Genomic DNA, 23,859 nt, shown 5'->3' on the forward strand with positions numbered 1-23,859 from the left:
GCTAAGCGCGGGCCCCGCGGCGCCTCCTTTACCAAGATGGCCTCGGCGCTGGGGTCCACGGGCGCGGCCATCTTGTAAAGGCCAGAGCGGCGGCCCGTAGGGGGCTACCGCTGGCAGAGCTGCCAGATTCGAAGGTCACAACGAGTGAGCGAGCAGCCCACGTGGGGCGAACTTCGTCTCGATCTGTGGGTACAGCTCGCCCCCGGGATGGCGAGGCGACGAGCGCTGAGGCGCTGCCTGCAGCTGTTGGCGCCCTCGGCAGAGCCGGCGCGCCGGGGCCGGGGGCGGCGGAACCCAGGCGCCGGCCGCCGCGGCCCCTCCCTCCGCGCGGGGGTGCTGTGCCCGGGGGCGCTGTGGCCCGCAGCCCTGGAGCAGCGGCAGCGGCGGCGGCGCGCGCGCCCAGCCGCCCCCCGCGCCAGGTGAGCCCGCCCCCTTGCCGCCTCGAGCTGTAGCTCCCCGAGCTCCGCTCTCCCGCCCGCGTATCTTTTTCGCGGCTCGCTTCCCCCTCGGCCTCTGGGTGGGGCAGCCAGCACACCCCGGCCTGGGGCCGTTTGGACTGCTCGGCGAAGTGGAGCGCGCAGTGGGTGGGATTACCGGGGCCGAGCCCTGCCTCGTCCTGGAGATGCTGTACTTGTGAGCGGCAGGCGTTCGTTTGAATTTCTGCACCTCTAGAGTTGCGGAGCCCGCGTCTCAAGCTGCCTGGGTGAAGAGCCACATTATTATTTTTTTTTTTTTCTCTTGGGAAAGTAGCCGTCTCTGGGACTTGTTTTAGATCCCATCTTCTCTTCAAATCACCAGGTCACATCTTCGCTGATCGAAATACATGTGGGTGTATTTTCTGTGGCTGTATGTAAATGAATGGGTCGACAGCATTCTTAGAGCAACTTATTTCTGCCTCATATAGGGTGTTTATCTTTTAAAACTTCATTCCAACAGGTTTCTTTGCTTTTGTCTTGAAAATGAACCACGAATGGAATAGCAGAAGAAAGGAGCAAGGTGGGGTGGGGTGGTGGAAGCTGGTGCTTTCTGAGTTTTCTGTTCTGTGATTGTTTCTTAAGTTGGGTATTATTGCGGGCGGTCCCCGCCCCCGGTATAGAACTCGCTGGGGCGCTGATAGTTGAGATAAATATGCTTCCTCGGGCTACGATCTGATATCAACACGGCAACCGAACCTGGAGAATATTAAGAGAATGAGAAAAGTTAACCTTTAAAAAGTCATTTAGTTCTTGTCCTTGCCTTTACTGTTATAATATGACTCACCTCCTTTACTTGGGCTGAGCATGAAGTGTTTGCTATTTGATAATTCTGAGTAATTTATTGAGAGTCACTCCTGAGGTACAACTCTCTGAAAATTAAACAGTTTCAATCTCTTTAAAAGTGGATATCTAGCATTTCTATTTATATTTTAGTGTTTTTGATTTAGCCTCGGACATCAATACCATTTAGAAAGAAATTACGTAATCTTTAAAAGGAAAAGATTACCCATATCCCACAATAGTTTGATGTTGTTGCAAGAAAACATCAGGTCTGTGAGAGAAATTAGGGCAAGTGTATTTAAGAGAGATTGACTTCACTTAAGACTGTTTTGGGTTAACTGAAAATATAGTCCCAATTTTCAGAAATTTTTTGTTAGATTCTGCAGGCTTTCCTGCTGCAAGAATTTCGGTAAGTCTCCAAAAGAGGAAAAATACTTAATGTATTTCTCATACCTTGTTTTCACTCACAATTCCAAGTTAAGTTGTACCGATTTCATATTGCAAAACTTAATTTTTAAAGTAGTCCAAGGATAATTGTATGAAGGACCTTTTAATGTAAGCATTCCATCGTAGGGTTTTGGTTATGTTTTAGTTGATAGAGTCATCCTCATGTTTGAAAACGGTATTATTTATGTTCCTTTGGTGTTTGTGAGTTTGGGAAACTGAGGGGGAACATTTTGTCTCTGTTGGGAAAGATACTATTTGCCTTTGATTTTGGTGTTTCATTCTGCTTTTTCTTTGTAGTGGTAGATGGCTGTGGATGTGGTGGGTTTTTCCATGCCATTCTACTCTTTATGTAAATAAGATATGGCTATAGCTGGGAGGCTGTGTTCATCTGGCATTTTAGATTGAAAAGCACACAAGTAAAAAGTGTTAGCATTGAAGAAGTATTTGGGAGCCATATTCGCACATAAGTAATGGTTAATGAGCGAGCATCTTTATGCTGAAGGCCTGTGAGAGCATGTATAAAAGTGGCATTAAAGAAAAATCCCTCGTTAATTCTAGCATAAGGCCCAAGTAATAAACCATTCTAACTGCTATAATACTGAAGAATTCTACCTATCTCTGCCTGCCTATCTCTTTATAGTTAGTGCTTTGCGGGACTTGTCTTTTGAATTTACAACTATTTATTGTGTATTTAAATATCTTATTAATAGACTTTTGTGATAGATTATGTATGAACTCCTATGACCCCAGGGTCGGTTTGGTTATGTCAGAAATAGTCTTTTGCCAACTCAGGTGGTTAAATAATGTATTATAAGTATTATAACTATGACTTACAAAGCCCTTTCACGTACTTATGTATTTTTAGTTTAATTTAATAGACCTACAGTGTGTGAAATTATTAACGTTGTTCTACAGATGATGCAAACAGGAAACTGAGAGCTGGGAAGTTTTAGTGGTTTCCCAAGGTCCCTTAGCACAGCAGCTCTGGCCTTCTGTAGTAGTATCCACTGCTGCCTCTTGTCAGAAAGGTGTGCTAATGAAGCCAAGGTAGAGTGGTGTTGCTCAGCAAGCTCTGGTCAGCGTCACAGCCACAGATTGTACCCCTAAACCTATTGTTTGTGAATGGTCAGTATCACTGGTTAAAGAGGCCCAGGACTGGCTTATAGATGGATCAGCATAAATTCACAAGTGTGTTTGAGAAATAACTCAGTATGTACCTGTTAGCTAAAACAATCCATTTTTTCCCTTGAAGGCAGCAGATTTTCATGTTTATCTTATTTGGGGGTCTTCCCAGATTAAGGAATAGTAACACGTTGACCGAAAGGAAGTGCCCGTACACCTCTATGCTCTTCTGAAATCTCTCTTATTTCTGAAAGTAAAGTTGTCAGAATAAAGAAACACCAAGCTTCCTGATTGTTCCTGGCACTCCTTACCCTGGTCAGATGCTTGTTTGCTTTGCTTACAAGACTGATGCTAGGACATCTGGACAACACACAGTAATTGGTTTGGAAAGTTTTCTGTAGTTCTTCAAACTACAAAGATGTTTGTTCTCTTTTTAAGTTACTGTGTTCATTCCTTTGGCTTGTTTGGAGAGTTTGTGAAAAGAAGTACTGTGCGTTTATTCAGAATATGGTGCTATTATATGGTTGAAGTAACTAAGGACAGTTAAAAAGTTTCTAGACTCCCTTTTTAAAAAACTTAAGGCCCGTTTATCTGTTTATGAGCTAAACTAAGTAAAATATCCTGCATGAGGTGAAATGTGTCCTTTATCTTCTTATTCTGATCATTGCTCTTCTGATCCAAGTGTTGTTAAATATAATTACGATGAGAGCATGGCTCATAAGTAGTCCAGGTTCTATCACCAGGCAGAGCTGGAGCCTCTGAATGTCATGTCACTCTCCAGCCTGACTTGCTTCACCTGTGAAGTAAAGGGGTTCACACAGTGATGAACTTGAGTCATGGGATGTTCAAGTTAGAAAGGACTGAAGTGTGTACCTCGTGTTTAATTTACAGATTTCCTGTTTCTACTCTTGCAAGAGTTTTTAGCCAATCATGATAACCACAAAGCCAAAACTTCAAAATTAGGCTTCACCATTTCACAGAGATATACTTTAACATTCTTGGATGGAAGTTGATTCCTCTGTCATTCTTTGCCCATATGGTGTCTCAGTTTTTTTTGTTTTTTTTTTTTTTTTAATTTTTTTTTTTTTTTTAACATTTATTTATTTTTGAGACAGAGAGAGACAGAGCATGAACAGGGGAGGGTCAGAGAGAGAGGGAGACACAGAATCGGAAGCAGGCTCCAGGCTCTGAGCCATCAGCCCAGAGTCCGATGCGGGGCTCGAACTCACGGACCGTGAGATCGTGACCTGAGCCGAAGTCGGCCGCTCAACCGACTGAGCCACCCAGGCGCCCCATGGTGTCTCAGTTTTATGTGTAGATGAATTGTTCGTTGTATACACATGTTGTATATGTGCTGTTCTCAGCTTGTTTTTTAACTGGCAAATATGAATGCTGGTAGACACGTTTGAATAAATCACAATGAAGAGTTTGACAACCTTTTGATGTTGTCAGCAATATTCTCTTGGTTAAGCATGAATATGTAGACCTTTGTAATTCCTTTTTGCTTAGCTGCCTAAATATCTTAAAATCATATTTTATAATAATGGTTATCTCCAATTTACTATAAACTGCTCACATTTTAGTTTTATTTATTTTTGATAGAGACAGAGCACAAGTGGGGAGGGGCAGAGAGATAAGGAGACACAGAATCCGAAGCAGGCTCCAGGCTCCGAGCTGTCAGCACAGAGCCCGACGCCAGGCTCGAACTCACAAACCGCGAGATCATGACCTGAGCTGAAGTTGGACACTTAACCGACTGAGCCACCCAGGTGCCCCAACTGCTCACATTTTAGCAAGTCTTATTGAAGACCTAACTATGCATTTATATGGTACCCCGAGGCTGTAGAGTGACCATTCCTCCAGGTTTTCCTGAGACTGAGGAAGTTCAGGATGTAGGACTCTCCGTGCTGAAACTGGGAAAGCCCTGGGCACGCTAGATACATTGATCCCCATGCCTGAAGTTGTCTTCATGGAACTTGATTAACAATTCTTCTTGGTTGGAAGGGTAAGATGCTAGGTGGTTATATGCTGGATGGACTCAAAGACATCTTTTCAAGGCAAGGAAAAGCTCTTCAAGGCCTCATGTGTAGTTTCTGTTTATATGGCTGAAGTATAGAACTATATAAAAACACTTCATTATTTGTTCTTCACAGTGTAACTTTATATATTTAAAAAATATTTTTTAATGTTTGTTCCTTTTTGGGGGGGGAGGGGCAGAGAGAGAGGGAGACACAGAATCCCAAGCAGGCTCCAGGCTCTGAGCTGTCAGCACAGAGCCCGATGTGGGGCTCTAACCCAAAAGCTGTGAGATCATGACCTGAGCCGAAGTCAGACGGTTAACTGACTGAGACACCCAGGCGCCCACACAGTGTAACTTTAAATGAGAACAGTTCAGTAATTAAATGGGTCACATCATTTGAAATCCTCTCCCTGTAAAATTAAAAGGGCAGTTAATATTTATAAGGGAACTTATCAGGGAACTACTAAGTGCTTTTGACTTTGAAAGGGACAAAAAAGGACAATGTTGAAAGCAAAAAAAGGCTAGCCTGTCTGTGAGCCTTTAACTGTTAGCTATAGGTTGCTAACTTTGAAACTGGTATCTGTTCTAGATAAATTTATTGGATTTTCCTTGCAGATCCAGCATGGTGAGTGGAAAGAGCATGGACTTTGGAATCTGATTCAACTTGGGTTGGATCTCCAGGTCTAGCTGTTAACCAGCTTTTTCACTTTATGCAAACTGTTAAACTCTGTAAACCTTTTGTGACATCACCTTTAACATAAGGATCGAATGTTATGTTATGCTGGGAATGTTGTGAGGATCAAACACGATAACGAATACATTTAAAGTGGCACATAGTAAGTGCACATAGTAAGTATGGCGATAAACAGTAGCGGTCATGTCTGCTGCTCGGGGTACCCACGTTTGGATTAGGAAGGCTGTATTACGAAGGATTGTGTTTTCATAGCTTCCCTGAACTTTGCAGCTATGGTTATTGTCTCAGTTGGGATTCGTTCGGGGAGGCCTAGAGTTGGAAAGTCCAGACTTGTTATGGGGGGCCCCCGAAGTCGTTTTAGACCTCTGTGCCATTCCCAGGAATCGCCATCATATTCATGGCTCACAGTGGCTCCAGCCAGCAAGATGCAGGAAGAATCAAAAATAATGTCTCCCTTTCCCTTAAGGAGACTCCCAGAGCATCACGTGAGACTTCTTTTTGCTTGAATCACAAAATGTCGTTAATATGGCTGATCCCTAGTTGGAAAGGTGGGAAAGGTAGCCATTTAGGTGGCGCAGAGCTAGTAACCATAAGTGAAACCGAGGCTCTGTTACTGAAGAGAAAGGGGGGAAGGGGACTAGATTTTATGGTAGGCATCTTCTAGTCTTTACCGCTAGGTCACAACTTTACCAGCATAGAACTCAAGACTTCAGGAATTTCCTGGGATTTTTCAGTTTTTCTTTCTCTAATTAGTAGTGGGAATGCCCTCTGTTGGCTTTTTGTCTCACTGTCCTTTGGTTACTTTTGCTTCTCCTATAATTTTGATTTTATAATTTTGTTTTCAAAAACAATTAACTCTGCCCTAGTGAAGAGTAATTAGGCAATTAAACTCCGGTTCTTCATTTATTCATTCAATAAATATTATTGGGCACTCCTTATGTGTAGGCTACTTTGGGTTACAATAGGCAATGTGAATCACCACTGACTGTGTTTCCTTTTCTTTTGGTTTGGCTTCCTGGGAGCACAGAGTCAAATTTGTGACTCAGCTGGACTGAATACAAGTCTGTGACCTATCAACCTTTGTCCTTAGCATTGTGGTCTTCCCTGTCCTTGTGCTGTGTGGTCATCTTGGGGATTATGCGCCCCCCCCCCCCCCCCAACTTGTAGTGTGGGACAGGGAGGAAGAGTAGGCTTTATTGTTGGCAGTTGCTAGGCTAGCATTAATTCAGGGGTGTCAGAAAGTCCCTTTGGTCCTTCTTAGATGCCTGTCCTACCTCTATGCCAATGACTAATTCGAAGCAGCAGTTCTTAACCCTGCCTATATTGGAATCACCCACAGAGTTTTTAAAAACTATCTGGGGAACTCCCACCTGACATTTTAATTCAGTAGCTTCAAGTATAGTTTAAATTTTTTTTAAATGTTTATTTATATTTAAGAGAGAGAGCACAAGTGGGGGAGGGGCAGAGAGAGAGGGAGACAGAATCCGAAGCAGGCTCCAGGCTCCAAGCTGTCAGCACAGAGCCCAACGTGGGGCTCAAATTCATGAGCTGTGAGATCATGACCAGAGCCAAAGTCGGATCCCCAGCTGACTGAGCCACCTGGGTGCCCCAACTCAGGTATAGTTTAACAGCCTTCATAGGTAATTCTGATGTGTAGCCAGCCTTGAGAATCCCAGGGTGAAGGCTTTGTACTCAGGTGGCTTGGAAATACTTAGGTAACAACGTGGGACTCCTCTCTATCAGTTATACTGGAGATCACATCCTTTCTTAATAACCTGTTTTGACCACCAGAAGGGGACGTGGCAGAGCACTGAGATTAGTCATCACTTGGGTAAGAGATACAAGACGCTGAATTGCTTTGGGGGACATTTAGCCAAAGTTGGCCATGCTTGCTTATTTTACGGGCTCCTATGGTGGGAAGTCCTTTGAGCCAAAGAATTCTCGTAAATGGGGCTCAAGCTCTGGGGAAGGTGCTGATTGTAGATGTGGCCACTGTTAGTATTATGAGTTTGCACATTTTTCTCCCTGGGGCAGGAAAGAGAGATAAGGAGGGTGAGGTGGAGAGGATTATTATTTTCAGAGCTAGGACACTATTCAAGGTTTATGAAAAGTCTTCTGGTAAATCCAGAGAGTTGCTGAGGCCATAAGGGGCTATGGGATTGCATAGGAATCCTTTGGAGAACCGTGGTTTCATTTTTGTTCTGAGTTGTATGAATTCCAGGAAGACCGGGACTTATTTTTACTCAAATATAAGAACAAACACACGTTCCAGAGTTTCATTTCAGTTTATTCATGCCATTACTCTCTGCTCTCATATCTTATAAGTGCAGAAATTTAAAAATCGAATATGTATTCCACTAAAGTGCTTAGAATATAAGATAGTGGCTTACCGTTATTGAGGGCTTATTGCGTGCCAGACACTAGGCTATGGTTTATGTACATTTTGTCCAGTATCACAGTGAATGGGCACCAGACAAGGAAACTGTAAGAGTCAGAGATGACAAACTAGGAAGTATTTATTTTAAAATGTTTTAAATTTTTTATGTTCCTTTTCCTAGTAATGTGGTTTTTCCTGGTAACTGATGCATGTATATTTAATTTAAAACATTTTTTTTTAATGTTTATTTATTTTATTTATTTATTTTTTTTAATTTTTTTTTCAACGGTTTTTATTTATTTTTGGGACAGAGAGAGACAGAGCATGAACGGGGGAGGGGCAGAGAGAGAGGGAGACACAGAATCGGAAACAGGCTCCAGGCTCCGAGCCATCAGCCCAGAGCCTGACGCGGGGCTCGAACTCACGGACCGCGAGATCGTGACCTGGCTGAAGTCGGACGCTTAACTGACTGCGCCACCCAGGCGCCCCAATGTTTGTTTATTTTTGAGAGAGAGAGACAGAGCATGAGCGGAGAGGGGCAGAGAGAGAGGGAGACAGAGAATCCAAAGCAGGCTCCAGGCTCTGAGCTGTCAGCACAGAGCCCAATGCAGGGCTCGAACCCACGAGCTGTGAGATCATGACTCAGCCGAAGTTGGATGCTTAACCAACTGAGCCACCCAGGCACCCCAAGTATATTTTAATTATATCCATTTTTTATGTGCTTTTATAATTTGCTACCTACTTCCTAGTATTCTGAAAATATACTGGGTTGAACTTACAGAATTTCAAAGTTCCTTTGAACTTGATTCTGTTAGTTGACCTCTCAGGGATGTCATATGATGCCACTTTGAACCTGATGTTACACTGTCAGGAGATGGGCTGAGCAGGGTCTGACCTCAGTAGTGCCCTGGGCCTTGCCTCCTTGTAAAAACCCCCACTAGTGGTTTGGTTTTTGTCATTAACCTTTTTATCTCCGTTTTTGGCATCCCTGATCCTGGGGTCACAGAACTTCCTGTGTGAACCACGTGGCATACAGGGAAAAGTATTCCTTACCAGTTGAATTTGGGCCAGTTCTTATGGAAATGCCTTATACTAAAAACTACAGTTTTCAGTATTCATAGCTGACACTTCTGTAAACCTGTTTCTCCAAAATCTATATGGTTGCTTATGATGTTTTTTCCCCCCTAAAGGATTCTGAATGCTTGGAGGTTAGAGGCTTGTATTGTCCACCATACCTGGAAAGCTAGAATTTGGACATAGTAGACATTCACACCATGTTTGGTAAATGACTCTAAGAATGATTTAAGTATATAGGCCCTTACAAATTATATCTGAAATCTTATTATAAGGTTGGAAATCTAATGGCTGTTTGATTATCAGATTTGTTGTGAAATCTCTCCTGAAAGATTTTAAGCTCTAAATAATCTCCTGGTCTGCTTGATAAACCCATGAAACTACACTTTCTCCAAGGAGCTAACCTTGCTGTTCTCAGATGAAAAATGCTGTGCTTATTCCTTGCTGACCCAGCCTGGGAAGGTGGCTGCATCTGAGCTAACTTTAGAGGGGAACCTCCTAGCAGGGAGGAGAACTTGGGAGGGGCACGTGGCTTGGTAGTAGCCACGCTAGAGGGGACAGCTCTTTTGTGGCTTTGAGCAGGCTCTCTGGTGCAGCCACCGGCTGTTAGAATCAGGGAGGTAGAAGGGGCCTGACGGGTGTGGCCCAGGCCTCTCATTTTACAGATGGAGAAAGTGAATCTCAATGATAGTGACTTTTTAAGTGTTAAAGAATTCAGGAATGCCTGGGTGGCTCGGCCAGTTAAACATCTGACTGTTGATCTTGGCTCAGGTCATGATCTGGTTCGTGAGTTCGAGCCCTGAGTTGGGGCTCCTCTCTGGTGTCATGGAGCCTGCTTGGGATTTTCTCTCTCCTTCTCTCTGCTCCTCCTCCTCCTCTCTGCTCTCTCTCACTTGCTCTCTCAGAATAAATAAACTTTAAAAAAGAAAAAATAAATATTACACAATTCAGTGCAGTCTCGACTTACTATGGTTTGACTTTTGGTTTTTCAACTTCATGATGATGCAAAAGCCATACATATTCAGTAGAAACCACACTTTGAATTTTGAATTGTTCCAAGGTAATGTTCATGGTATGATCCTGGCAGTACCCAGGCTCCCAGTCAGGCCTATGATCACAAGGGTGGCCAGTCGACACACTTAGAGCCATTCTGTCCCCACACGACCATTCTGTTTTCACTTTAAGCAGTCAATAAATACATGAGCTGTTCAGCCCTTTATTCCAAAACCGGCTTTGTGTTACATGATGTAGCCCAGCTGTAGACTAAGTGTTCTGAGCACATGCAAGGTAGGCCTGTGATGTTGGGTAGGTTAGGTGTGTTGGATGCATTTTTGATCTGAGTTAGTTCCAGCTTCAGGATGGGTTTATCAGGATTCACCCTGTTGTAAGTCAAGAAAGCTCAGTACAGTAAAAGCTGGAATCAGAACTGAAGTCAGAAGTAAAAGAGAGTGCTTTCCCCCTCAGTCCCCTTCCTTTCTATCCAGGAGCTATGAAGACCAGTTTCTCCATTCCTGTTCTTTATGGGTTATACTTTAAAAAACAAAAAGCTTTCTTTTTGCATAATTGATGGAGAGAGAGACAGGGGAGAGAGAGGCCACATTTGAAAGAATATTTTTGTTCAAATCTTGGCTTAAGGAACAGTAAATGAGCACTTAAGGTCATATAACAGATTTAGGATGTACTTCTTAGTTTCTTAACCATCAAGTTAGTCTTTCCTCCCCACCAGCCCCAACCTTTTCAATTAAGTAATTATATCATACAGGTGTCACTGATTATAACAGATGACGGCGCTTATTTGCGTTATTTTTAAGAAATTGAGGTGATAACCGTGTTGTTTCATTAAACATACCTCTTTATGCATGCTTTCTCAATTTGCCATAACATGCCGTTTTAGTATGATTATCCTAAGGATTCCAGTTGTATTACTGTAGGTGGTATTTTAATTTTTTTTAATGTTTATTTATTTTTGGAGAGACAGAGTGTGAGCAGGGGAGGGTGGAGAGAGAGAAGACAGAATCTGAAGCAGGCTCTGGGCTCTGAGCTGTCCGCACAGAGCCCGACGCGGGGCTCTAACTCAACAGCTGTGAGATCATGACCTGAGCCGAAGTCAGACTCCCAACTGACTGAGACACCCAGGCGCCCTTGTAGGTGGTATTTTAAAATGGGCTTATAGTCTTGGCGTGCCTGGGTGGCTCGGTCTGTTAAGCGTCCGACTTCGGCTCAGGTCATGCTCTCATGGCTCAAGCCCCGCATCAGACTCTCTGCTGTCAGCGTGGAGCCTGCTTGGGATCCTCTGTCCCCTTTATCTCTGCCCCTCCCCCCCCGCCCCCCCACTCTCTGTCTCTCTTGCTTTCTCTCTCTCTCTCACAAAAATAAACATTAAAAAAAATAAAATGGGCTTTGGTCTTAAGCTGCCTTGTTTATTGTTTCCAATTCTCACCTTGTTTATTGTTTCTAATTCTAATCAAAGCTTTGCTTTCTAATACATTTTTTAAAGTTTGAGAGAGAGCATGTGAGCGAACGTCTTTTTTTAAAATATTTATTTACTAGAGGGGTGCCTGGGTGCCTCTGTTGGTTAAACGTCCCACTCTTTATTTGGCTCAGGTCATGATCTCACAGTTCATGGGATTGAGCCCTGCGTTGGGCTTCGTGCTGACATCGTGGAGCCTACTTGGGGTTCTCTCTCTCCCTCACTCTCTCTCAAAATAAATAAACATTAAAAAACCCTTTGCTTTCTTATTTACATATTGGAAAAAATGTCTTGTAGAGGAGGCACCTATAGTGTGCATATTTTAGTGACTTAAAATCTTCTAATAGCTTATGAAATGACTTTTAGTTCAGTATTTTGAATTGTCTCAGATAGCAAAGATTTTCAGAGCCTTTGGTGTTCTGTGATCAAGAACATTTGTTGTCCTTGACTGGTTTTGAAGGGAGAACATGTTCTCTACTTTGTACCTCAGAAGAGTCAGGTGTGTTCCACACTCATTCGTCTCAAAATTGTTTGTTCTGAGTCTTGGTGCTTTTGTTAAGGTAGAATTTCTTTGTGAATTACTTGTGTCAAATGACAAAAATAACACAATTTCATAACAAATTCAATGTCTTTAAGGGAAGAAAAAATCCATGGATCTGGGGAGTACAGTGCTTCAGGAGTCGTGGAGCACTCTTTCTGAGACATTTTTTGCAATAGTCCATTTTATAGGGCACAGAAGAGGTGATGTGGAAACAGTGCGTGATTGGGAAGGAGGTCGGGATTTTCTTACAAGGCTAGCAGGTCCTGTTTTTAGGGTAAGGTAAGCTAGCTAAGCTGAGTTGGAGGATTGTGGCTGATGTGCGTTAGGATTCTCTGATGGGTTTCCTGTAAGTGCAGGCTGACTTGAGTTTAGATTTGTGGGCCAGGCCACCTGGGCAGCCTCCATTCTGTGGATCCTGATGTGTGAATTAACTTTATCATTTGTTGAAGTATTGAAGTAACTTTTCTGTCTATAATCAGATGAACACTTTATAAGACAGATTTGAAGTGTTTTTTTTTTTTAAACACAATACTTTGATTATTATAAAGGGTAAGGAAACTTAGACTTTTTATAAAAATAATTTTTTTTTTTTTTAAAGTAGGTTCCACACCCAGCATCTGAGGGCTTGAACGTGCAACCCTGAGATCAAGACCTGAGCTGAGATCAAGGGTTGGATGCCTAACTGACTTAACCATCCAGGTGCCCCCCAAATACTTTTTTTTTAACATAAAGTTTTTAAGGAAAGAAAGATTTTAGGACTCTTTTTAAATCTATCTAGAATTCTGAAGTGTTATTTTTCATTTTGAAAAACAACTCAATTGGATCAAAAGTTTCTGGTTATCACATGATTTACTTTTCTACTGAACGTAACAATTTGTATTTGGATAGTGGTTGGAGATACTGCTCCATGACGTCATTGCTTCTCATTACTGTCCTTCAAGGGGATATTTAGGAGTTCTCTTTAATAGGTGCTGAAGCCCACGTTTAGAGAGGTTAGGTTACTTTACCTGTGCTAATATCTCTGTAGTTAGTGGTAAAACTGGAGTCCTTTTACACTCCTAACTAATGTTCTTTTCACTTGTGTGAAGGTAAATTATTTGGTGTGGTATATAGATTTATCCTATATATACATCTATCTAAATGGACACATGTATGCACATATATATTCTGTTATTAAAAGTTGTCATAACTTGTTTTAGTGTGCTCCCAGGTATTGTATATTAAGTTATTTGCTTTGCTTTCTTAGCTTTTTAGTGAAACTGGTTGTTAAGTCAACAAAGTGAGTAAAAGAAAGTCCTAGAAAACAAACAATGTGGTAATTTCTTTGTTAACGTATGTGGTGCACATACCTCCCACAGAACATTCTCCCTTTCATTAGCCAGTGTACTTCTCACTCTTGGACATATCTACCCTCCCACCAGACTCCGATAGGCATGTGGGGGTTAATACCAGTCTCAAGGGAAGCCTGTATTGCATGTGAAGGATGGAAACAGTTTAATTTAATTTATGGAAGCCCTTTGCAGACATTTCAGTGAATTGAAATAGTTTCATTAGCTATGTTATCTAGCATTGCACTAAAAGGACCCTTTTCTTCACTATAGATAGGACCACAGATATAAAATTGTGGATTTCCTGTTATTTTTAGATATCTGAAAATACAGTTCTGAATGTTTTCCAGATTTAGTGTCAGCATCTTTGTTGGTATGTAATGGATAGTCACTCAATTAATATTTATTAAATGTCACCTTTAGGAATAATGATTTGCAATGTCATGATTTAGGAGTATGTTGAAATCCCAAATGTACATTGTACTAATGTAATTTTTTTTCTTCAGTTTTTAAAATGATAATGCATTCACTTCTAGGCAGCTGGCAAATCTTAAATGTCAAAGAAAGAAAGGGTAAAACATTTGCTTTTGAAATAGAGAGTTCTTGTTTTTTGAAAGCGTTTTACCCATGTGTGCAGTTATTGAAATAAAATATTTGTACTTGGCACACTTGTCTTCACCAAATGTCACAGTTCAGATCTCTCTTTGGTTAGAGACATTGGGGTAAGTTCCTCTCCTGTTAAGTAGGCACTTAATCTTCAGAGAAATGTGGAGAATGTAGTTGATAATTACTAGATAGAATTTATGTTGTCCTTTTTGTAACACATTATTCTTTACTATGAAGCTGTGGAGGCCTCTTTTTAATATTTAGTTTTGAGAGAGAGTAAGAACAGAGTATGAGTGGGGCAGGGACAGAAAGAGGTTTACCCCAGAATCTGAAGTAGGCTCCAGGCTCTGAGCTGTCCACACAGAGCCTGACATGGGGCTTGAACTCATGCACCGCAAGATCGTGACCTTGAGCCGAAGTCGGATGCTCAACCGACTAGCCACCCAGGCTCCCCACAAATTGTTCTTTAAAGAAGAGCATTTATATTAAAAAAATTTTTTTTAACGTTTATTTATTTTTGGGACAGAGAGAGACAGAGCATGAACAGGGGAGGGGCAGAGAGAGAGGGAGACACAGAATCGGAAACAGGCTCCAGGCTCTGAGCCATCAGCCCAGAGCCCGAGGAGGGGCTCGAACTCAACGGACCGCGAGATCGTGACCTGAGCTGAAGTCGGACGCTCAACCGACTGAGCTACCCAGGCACCCCGAAGAGCATTTATATTTTATATTAGTTGTCATAGGGCTTTGTTTAAATTTGCTTCTGGATTCTAGCTTTTTAGTCCAAATTTAGCTATTGGTCACAAAGTTAGTTGTTCACAGAGGAAAGGAGGGTCCACAAATTAATTGTGGTTCTGATTATATTTAATTACCAAGGTTAATGTTTTGCTCCTCTTCCAGAATTTATATTTCCATGTAAAAACTGGTGTATTTCATCAATGTCAAGACAGACATTTTATGCACATTTGAACACCACTGATAGCAGGTTATATCATATGATGTGTGACATTATAATTGATATTGTTACTTTCTTAGTGGCACATAAAATAACAGTGTACCTTACCATTCATTCATGGTACCTAAAATTGGATGAAAATTAGCATAATGTAAATAATGCTGATGGTGTAAACTTCACCCAGTTTTGAACTCATGAGTTCACACATCTCCTTTCACTTACTGTTGGCCAGAGATCAAGGCTGAATTTTTACTTACATTGTTAAATTTGGAGAGAGATCTATAACCAGAAATAATGAGGAGATTTGCTATGTTTAATTAAGGAAACTCCAGTCTGGATATGTTAAGGGGTTTGTCTGAGTTTGCAAAGCTGAGGGCTAGTGACTGGCAGGGCCATACTTAGAACCTGCTCATCTTCAGTCCTAGTTTTCCCATCATTTTATCTTTGGTGTTTAGAGATGACTGTTGTAAGATTGTCACCGTCCACTACATAGTGACCAGAAGACAGATTTGATGAGGAGCCTTCTCACATGACCCAGCTCTCAGGCAGGCTCCATACATCTCCACTGGCCGAGGCTCACTTTGTCACTGGAGCACCTGTTGATAGACCTTGTCACTTTGCATGTTCACTGAATGGACTGCCAGTACTTTTCCTCCAGGTGAACAAGTCCAGATTGTGATAGTTCAGGTTTCCATGTCCTGTTTTTTTCTTATCGTTTCACACTCACAGTGCATAGTGTGAAATGGCACAACATAGCACCAACATTTTGTGTTGCTTGAACACTTTCACGGTAGTACATAATCCTGGGGATATATCTCTGAGTACTCAATATTTTAAAAATCATGCTCAAAGGCCCTGTGATAGCAATAGGTGGCCCGAGGTAGGAACATGATGCATTTGAGAAAGATTAAGGCTTGTGTTTGAAGTAGGGGAGAGTGTGGGCAGGGCTAGAAACACCTTCATAGACCATCTTCCCGACCTTTGCCCTCATTCTGAGAACCAAGGCAATCTTCTGTTTTTCTGTTTTATTTATCAGATTTGCTTTTAAAAATGTCATTTCTGAAGACTGGATTTTGTGTGTGTTGGGGTGAAGGGCGTGTTGAGAGAGGATGGCTTTTTGCGAGAAAACTATTAACAGAATTGATTGGGGTGAGAGCCTGAGTGGATGGGAGGAAAGAAAATGGGGACACATGAAAAGACAACTTTGAGAAAATTTGTTGTTCAGGTTTAAGCAGATCAGTGAACCCATTTTTCACTTTCATTTTACTCCCGGGTCCCTGAAAACCTCTCTGTTCTCTTACCTTCGCTTTTATCACCCCCAAAGCAACCTGGGTCCCAGGGTCATCATTTCCATTTGGTGTCCGTGAGTACTTCTGCTTGGATTCTTTCCTGTTGTCTCAAACCCTTTTGCAAGCTCACTGGGTCATAATTCCACCTTCTCTTATGTACTCCAAACACTAGCTTTCCCCTAAATCCTTTACTCAGTTATTGGTGCTGTCGTTTCTGGATCCTGCCCCCTCCCCTTTTTTTTTTTTTTTTTTTTTTTTTTTTTAACCTATCCCCCACCCTGCCTTACAAATGGTCTGAAGTTCGGGACCTTTTAGAGACTCAGGTCTTACTGATTCATCCTCTTATCTCTTGGATTTATTCGGTTCTTTCTCTTCTCACTGTCACTGCCTTCTCATCTTTTGAGAGGGCTGCTCTCTACCTCTTGGTGTTTCAGTTAGAAATGGGGATTATCCTACCTACCCTGAAATTTTGCCAGGAGCGTTAATTTAAATGAAATGTGCCAAACATGTAACAGCGTGCTTTGCTACTACTGGATTTTCTGGGCTGCCCATTCCTACTCACAAGTTTATCTCCCTGGCTCCAGTGTTTAGCCACAGCCTTTTGTTTTTATCCTGCTGTGGGTTATCTCCTTTTTAAGCTCCTTCAATTTTCTTTTTCCTTCTTTTTTTTTTCTCTTAAGCCTTGGCTCGCTTCCACTCTAACCTCTTTTTTTTTCCTTCCCCTCCCCCATGGGTTTCTGTTAAGTTTCTCAGGATCCACATAAGAGTGAAAACATATGGTATCTGTCTTTCTCTGTATGGCTTATTTCCCTTAGCATCACACTCTCCAGTTCCATCCACATTGCTACAAAGCGCCATATTTCGTTCTTTCTCATTGCCACGTAGTACTCCATTGTGTATATAAACCACAATTTCTTTCTCCATTCATCAGTTGATGGACATTTAGGCTCTTTCCATAATTTGGCTATTGTTGAGAGTGCTGCTATAAACATTGGGGTACAAGTGCCCCTATGCATCAGTACTCCTGTATCCCTTGGGTAAATTCCTAGCAGTGCTATTGCTGGGTCATAGGGTAGGTCTATTTTTAATTTTGTGAGGAACCTCCACACTGTTTTCCAGAGTGGCTGCACCAGTTTGCATTCCCACCAACAGTGCAAGAGGGTTCCCGTTTCTCCACATCCTCTCCAGCATCTATAGTCTCCTGATTTGTTCATTTTGGCCACTCTGACTGGTGTGAGGTGATATCTGAGTGTGGTTTTGATTTGTATTTCCCTGATGAGGAGTAACATTGAGCATCTTTTCATGTGCCTGTTGGCCATCCAGATGTCTTCTTTAGAGAAGTGTCTATTCATGTTTTCTGCCCATTTCTTCACTGGGTTATTTGTTTTTCGGGTGTGGAGTTTGGTGAGCTCTTTATAGATTTTGGATACTAGCCCTTTGTCCGATATGTCATTTGCAAATATCTTTTCCCATTCCGTTGGTTGCCTTTTAGTTTTTGTTTGCTGTTTCCTTTGCTGTGCAGAAGCTTTTTATCTTCATAAGGTCCCAGTAGTTCATTTTTGCTTTTAATTCCCTTACCTTTGGGGATGTGTCAAGTAAGAAATTGCTATGACTGAGGTCAGAGAGGTCTTTTCCTTTCTCCTCTAGGGTTTTGATGGTTTCCTGTCTCACATTAAGGTCCTTTATCCATTTTGAGTTTATTTTTGTGAATGGTGTGAGAAAGTGGTCTAGTTTCAACCTTCTGCATGTTGCTGTCCAGTTCTCCCAGCACCATTTGTTAAAGAGACTGTCTTTTTTCCATTGGATGTTCTTTCCTGCTTTGTCAAAGATGAGTTGGCCATATGTTTGTGGGTCTAGTTCTGGGGTTTCTATTCTATTCCATTGGTCTATGTGTCTGTTTTTGTGCCAATACCATGCTGTCTTGATGATTACAGCTTTGTAGTAGAGGCTAAAGTCTGGGATTGTGATGCCTCCTGCTTTGGTCTTCTTCTTCAAAATTACTTTGGCTATTCGCGGGGCCAGGTCCCAGATCTAATCCCATCCTTCATACCTTTACTGTTGGCTCTCACAAGCCTCCCTTACTTCTTACATCCACATTGGATGGCTGGATGTTGTCCCAAAACCCCGTTTTGGCTTTGCTTTTGTGGTTTTTGAGTCAGAGGGCTCATTTCTCCTTTCTCCTTATCCTCTAATTGTTTAAAACAATGAGCCAAAATGGGGCACTTGGGTGGCTAAGTCAGTTAAGCTTCTGACTTTGGCTCAAGTCATGATCTGAGCTCGTGAGTTTGAGCCCCGTGTCAGGCTCTGTGCTGACAGCTCAGAGCCTGGAGCCTGCTTCAGATTCTGTGTCTCCCTCTCTCTCTCTGCCCCTCCCCCACTCATGCTCTGTCGCTGTCTTTCAAAAATAAATAAACGTTAAAAATAAAACATTGGGCCAAAAATTTATTACATAGTTGGGAGCAATATTATGTATGTATTTATATGTACATGTATATATACACATATGTGTAAATGTGTTTATATAAATATGCACATATCTCACAAGCCGATTTTCATCACAAAGGGCAGGTGGCATCAGGTCAGCTCTGCCATCCCTTAGACATACTACTCTTGGGGAAATAAAAGTCTCCCAACTTGGTGTGTTTGCGTCTGTTAAATGTATTGGGGTTCAAATGGACGGTATTTGCCCTAGTGCTTTGTAAAGTCCTGGGCCTGAACTTAATTATGACCCAGGTAGAGCACTTCTTTGAGAAGAACTGAGATAACTCACCCAGATTTTTTGCTTTCGGATGGAATTTAAGGAATTTAGGTATATGGCCAGTTAGCAGGATTAGGGAAAAAAGAATTATCATTTGGTGGGTGGCAGTCCCTTTATGTACATTATGTCATTTGATCCTTTGAACCCCCATGAGATAAGTAGGTATTTTACAGGCGAGAATATTGAGGACTAGAGAGAGGTGGGTGGTTGCCCAGATCTAAAGCTTGTTAGGCTCTCCTAGCAGTCAGGCTCTGCAGCAGACAGTGGGCGGCTGAGCAACCAACCGTGTGTGCTTCAGCTTTTGTCAGCCCTAGTTTCTTTTCTTAACACCCATTATTGTCCAGGCCAGAGACTATTTTACTGTAGATGGTTTGGGAAAAAGTTTTAGTTCAGCATACATGTTCATCCTAGTGTTTATGTTCTTTCCCTTTCTCTCCTGGATGGTATTTCTGTGTAAACATCATTGTGGCCATAAAAATATTTGGCTTTCTGTTGTGCTTATTTTCTCAGGGGTTATGAAGTGTATTATGTGTATGCAGTGCATTTAAACTAGACAGAAAGCAAATGTTTGTTTAGTGGAATAGGAAAGAAATGAAATTCATGGCATATATGTGCATATTCTTTTTTTTTTTTTTTTAAGTTTATTTATTTATTTTGAGAGAAAGAGTGTGTGAGTGGGGGAGGAGCAGAGAGGGAGGGAGGGAGAGGGAGAGGGAATCCCAAACAGGGTCCACACTGTCAGTGCAGAGCCCAACATGGGGCTCGAACTCATGAACTGTGAGATCATAACCTGAGCCAAAATCAAGAGTTGGAAGCTTAACTGACTGAGCCACCCAGGTGCCCCAATAAATGCTTATTCTTTAAAAAAAATTTTTTTATGTTTATTTTGAGAGAGAGAACAAGTGAGCAGAGGGAGGGGCAGAGAGAGATGGAGAGAGGGAGGATCACAAGCAGGCTCCGCACGTCACAATGCCCAGCCTCACGCAGGGCTCAAACTCATGTGAGGTCATGAGCTCAGCCGAAATCAAGAGCCGGAGGCTTAACCGACTGAGCACCCCTAAATGCATATTCTTAATATATTATCACTTCTATGTATCTGGAGTTCTATATAGATCAAAATCAAGGATTTCGCTTCCTTGAGTCTGGGGGCAGTGGTGGTGGTAGTGGGAATGTCAGCTGCAACAGCTAGCATTTGTAGACCTGTTACCATGTATGTATATGTGTTACATTTGTTATATACATGTTACATGCATGTTTCTAAGGGCTTCGCTTGTATTAGCTTTTTAAAACCTCTCCATAAACCTCAGAGATGGTGGTATTATTATCTCCATTTTATAAATGAGGAAATCGAAGCACAGAGAGGGTAGGAAACTTACCTAAGGTCATACAGCTAGGATACATACTACACTGTCTTGGCAGTTCTCAATCTGAGTTAATTCAAATTTGTATTGTTAACCACTTAAATACATGACTGAAATGTTTCTCCATTACTGTTATTGTTTCCTTTCCTGGGGCTTGAACTCAGTGTGCTTTTTTAGGGGCACTGGTAATTATTTTCAAAGTAAAATTATTTTTTTAAGGTTTTTAAAAGATTATTTTCAAAGCAAAAATGACCAGGCCTCGCGGAGTTCTATATAAATCACTGGAATTACTGAGTTATACTCAAGGAACTAAGGCAGTCCTTCTCACTATGTATTATTAACAATAGTATTTTTAAAATTCAGGTATGAAAATGTTACACATTCAGGAAGGTTCTTCAATTCTGTAAGATATTGAAATGGAAAAATTCATGTGTTTAAATGCTGGCTGGTGGAGTACTGCTTTCAGTTACAGCAGATATGGAATATCTAAATGGTTTGTCAAGAAAAGATAAAGCAAACATTTTTTCCTATTTAGCAAGCAGTAATTCTGGATTCAGAAGTGGTATTTTGCAGGAAGAAAGTTTGCGTTGACAGAGACAGAATGTTCTTGTAAGTTTGAGAAAATTTTTATTAGCTAAGAAATACTGTGGATGCTGTGTAATGAGTCTTAATGCCTTTATGTTAAAGTCAGTATTCCCTCCGCCCCCCCCCCCCTTTTTTGTTTTTTAGCTCTGAAAAGGACATGGATGAAAATGAAAGCAACCAATCTCTGATGACAAGCAGCCAGTATCCTAAAGAAGCAGTAAGAAAACGCCAAAATTCAGCACGGAGTTCTGTAGGAAGTGATTCTTCTAGGTTTTCCAGGAAAAGTTTCAAATTGGATTACAGACTAGAAGAAGATGTAACTAAATCAAAGAAAGGAAAGGATGGCAGATTTGTCAACCCTTGGCCAACTTGGAAAAATCTCTCTATTCCAAATGTTCTTAGATGGCTGATAATGGAGAAAGATCACAGCAGTGTTCCGTGTTCCAAAGAGGTAGCGTTTGGTTTTTCTGGGGGGCTCTTATTATCACTTAATTTTGCTGTGAATTGTATCATGACACTCAAGTTAGTTAATTGAGCTCCTTTTATATGATAAGGCATAGGGCTAAGTTCTGAGAAGAAAAAGTGAATAAGGTGTCCTCAAGTTCATAACTTAGCAACAAAGTATGTATATGAATAACCACTCTGATCTGGTGGCAATTGGGGTAGGAATAGAGTGCTTTTGAAGTACAGGATGAATGGATAAATAAGATGTGATATACATACATAACACATACAGTCAGTGGAATACTACTCAGCAGTGGAAAAGAATGAAATCTTGCCATTTGCAACAACGTGGATGGAACTGGAGGGTATTATGCGAAGTGAAATAAGTCAGTCAGAGAAAGACAGGTATCATATGTGCTCACTCATGTGGAATTTGAGAAACTTAACAGAAGACCGTGGGAGAAGGGAAGAAAAAAAATAGTTACAAACTGAGAGGGAGGCAAACCATAAGAGATTCTTAAATACAAAGAACAAACTGAGGGTTGATGGGGGAGGGAAGGGGGGAATGGGCATTGAGGAGGGCACTTGTTGGGATGAGCACTGGGTGTTGTACGTAAGCGATAAGTCAAGGGAATCTACTCCCAAAGCCAAGAGCACACTGTATACTCTGTATGTTAGCCAACTTGACAATTAAAAAAAAAAAAAAAGTACAGGAAAGGAAGCGGTGGATCCGAGCTGGTAGGGCTGGAGATGGCTTCTCAGAGGAGGCAATTTGATATTTGATCCGGGCCTAAAAAGATAAAAAGTATTTTGGCAGTGGTTTTCAGGTGGATGATGGCATGAACAAGGTCATGGAGGTGAGAATGTGCATGGCATGTCCCATCAAGTAGTAACCTGATGTGTGTTTGCCCAGAGTGCTTGGCGTCCTTGGACACGGCCGCTAAAACTGTGAAAGGAATCTTCGGATAACCTTTCCAGACCTTAAAAAATTGGCAGTAGGTCACTGACCTTTAAATAAATGATATTTACCTAGGGTGAAACTTTATTTTTTTTTTAAGTTTAGTTTCTTATTTTGAGAGAGAGAGCATTCATGTGCAGGGGAGGGGCAGAGAGAGAGAGAGAGAGGGGAGAAAGAGAATCCCAAGTAGACTCCGTGCTGTCAGCACAGAGCCTGATGCGGGGCTTGAACTCACAAACTGTGAGATCATGACCTGAGCCGAGATCAAGAGTGGGAGGTTTAACCGACTGAGCCACCCAGGTGCCCCTTTAGGATGAAACTAACATTTGGCATACAGTTTATTAGATCAGTGTGATTACATTTGGCAGGGAGTGGGTGGCTCCCAATTGCAAGAGCTGTTTCTTGCCCCCTCTTTTTTCTTATTTTCTTGCTTCTCTCTACCACCTGTCTCCTTTGGCTTCTCTTTTCTACCAACCTCTGTCCTACAAGGCTTTGGAGGAAGTGGAGAGAGAGAGAGAGAGAGAGAGAGAGAGGAAGAGAGAGAGAGAGAACTTGATGTTGGGAGTGGGGGACAAGATGAAAAGAGGGGGGGGCATCCTTGAAGGCTTGATCTGCAGTGGGAAAGACAACAGGGGGAGTGGCTGCTTGTGGTGGTGGTGGTAGATCCTTGGGTAAGCGTGTCTTTTTCTTTTTAAGGACATGGGATTTAAAAACGGTATTAACACTTTGATGCTAAGGAGTGTTCACAGTATTAATCCTAGTTAACAGAGTTGATTAATATGATTAATGCTTTTCTAACACCTTGTTAGAATGAGGCAGGCAGGGCATTAATAGATAAAACCGTATTACGTGTTTCAGCTTTGAGGCCGGGAGGAACAAGAAGCCTCCCCCCACTTGTTTTTTCCTTCTGAAGAAGCCATATGAAGAGCAACATGGAAGGGTGTTGTGAAGAGGAGGGGTAGGGCAGGGGGCTACCTGTTTGGGGTAAATTTCCTACTGGTTTTGAGCCACAGCTTCTAAAACTGCAGAGGCAAGCAGTGGTAATTTTAGATTTGTTTCATTTCATATGGGAAGTGAGCGATCACACGAAGGCAGAAATACATCTGTGTGTTCTAAGGATTTGGAGATATTCTAGAAACTGGGTTGAATGAGAACTTGCCAGGCTAGTGGTTCTGAAGCTCTTTTCCACCCTGGCTCCTTTTGAATGTCTGATGAAAGCTGTACACCTTATGTGGACATAAACACATTGCCTTTTACTGTAATTTCAGTGAGTTCATGGATTCTCTCAAGCCCTTCCTCATTCATTCACTCATCCATTCACTCATCCATTCATTTAGTTACTACTTATTTATTTAACATTTTTTAATGTTTATTTTTGAGAGAGAATGAGAGACTGAGCATAAGTGGGGGAGGGGCAGAGAGAGAGAGGGAGATACAGAATCCGAAGCTGTCAGCACAGAGCCTGACACAGGGCTCAAACCCAGGGACTGTGAGATCATGACCTGAGCCGAAGTTGGACGCTTAACTGACTGGGCCACCTAGGCACCCCTCATTTAGTTACTATTTATTGAGCACCT

General features: G+C 41.9%; 1 protein-coding gene across 4 annotated transcripts in view; it reads left to right on the plus strand.

Annotated features, from left to right (window-relative positions):
- Positions 1-77: 77 nt before the first annotated feature.
- NAPEPLD (N-acyl phosphatidylethanolamine phospholipase D) overlaps positions 78-23,859 on the plus strand; it is a 47,225-nt gene continuing 23,443 nt past the window's right edge. Inside the window, exons 1-2 of one of the 4 annotated variants that reach the window (XM_060632304.3) lie at positions 78-419; positions 21,025-21,331. In XM_060632304.3, coding sequence (XP_060488287.1) covers positions 208-419; positions 21,025-21,331 — 519 coding nt within the window. In that variant the 5' untranslated portion in view covers positions 78-207. Of the gene's footprint in view, positions 420-456; positions 826-12,595; positions 12,701-20,820; positions 20,905-21,024; positions 21,332-23,859 lie in introns of those variants that run through there. The other 3 variants (XM_060632305.3, XM_060632306.3, XM_078442540.2) reach the window with 3 other exon arrangements.

The sequence above is a fragment of the Panthera onca genome, chromosome A2, assembly GCF_046562875.1.
Source record: "Panthera onca isolate mPanOnc1 chromosome A2, mPanOnc1 haplotype 2, whole genome shotgun sequence".
NCBI lineage: Eukaryota > Metazoa > Chordata > Mammalia > Carnivora > Felidae > Panthera > Panthera onca.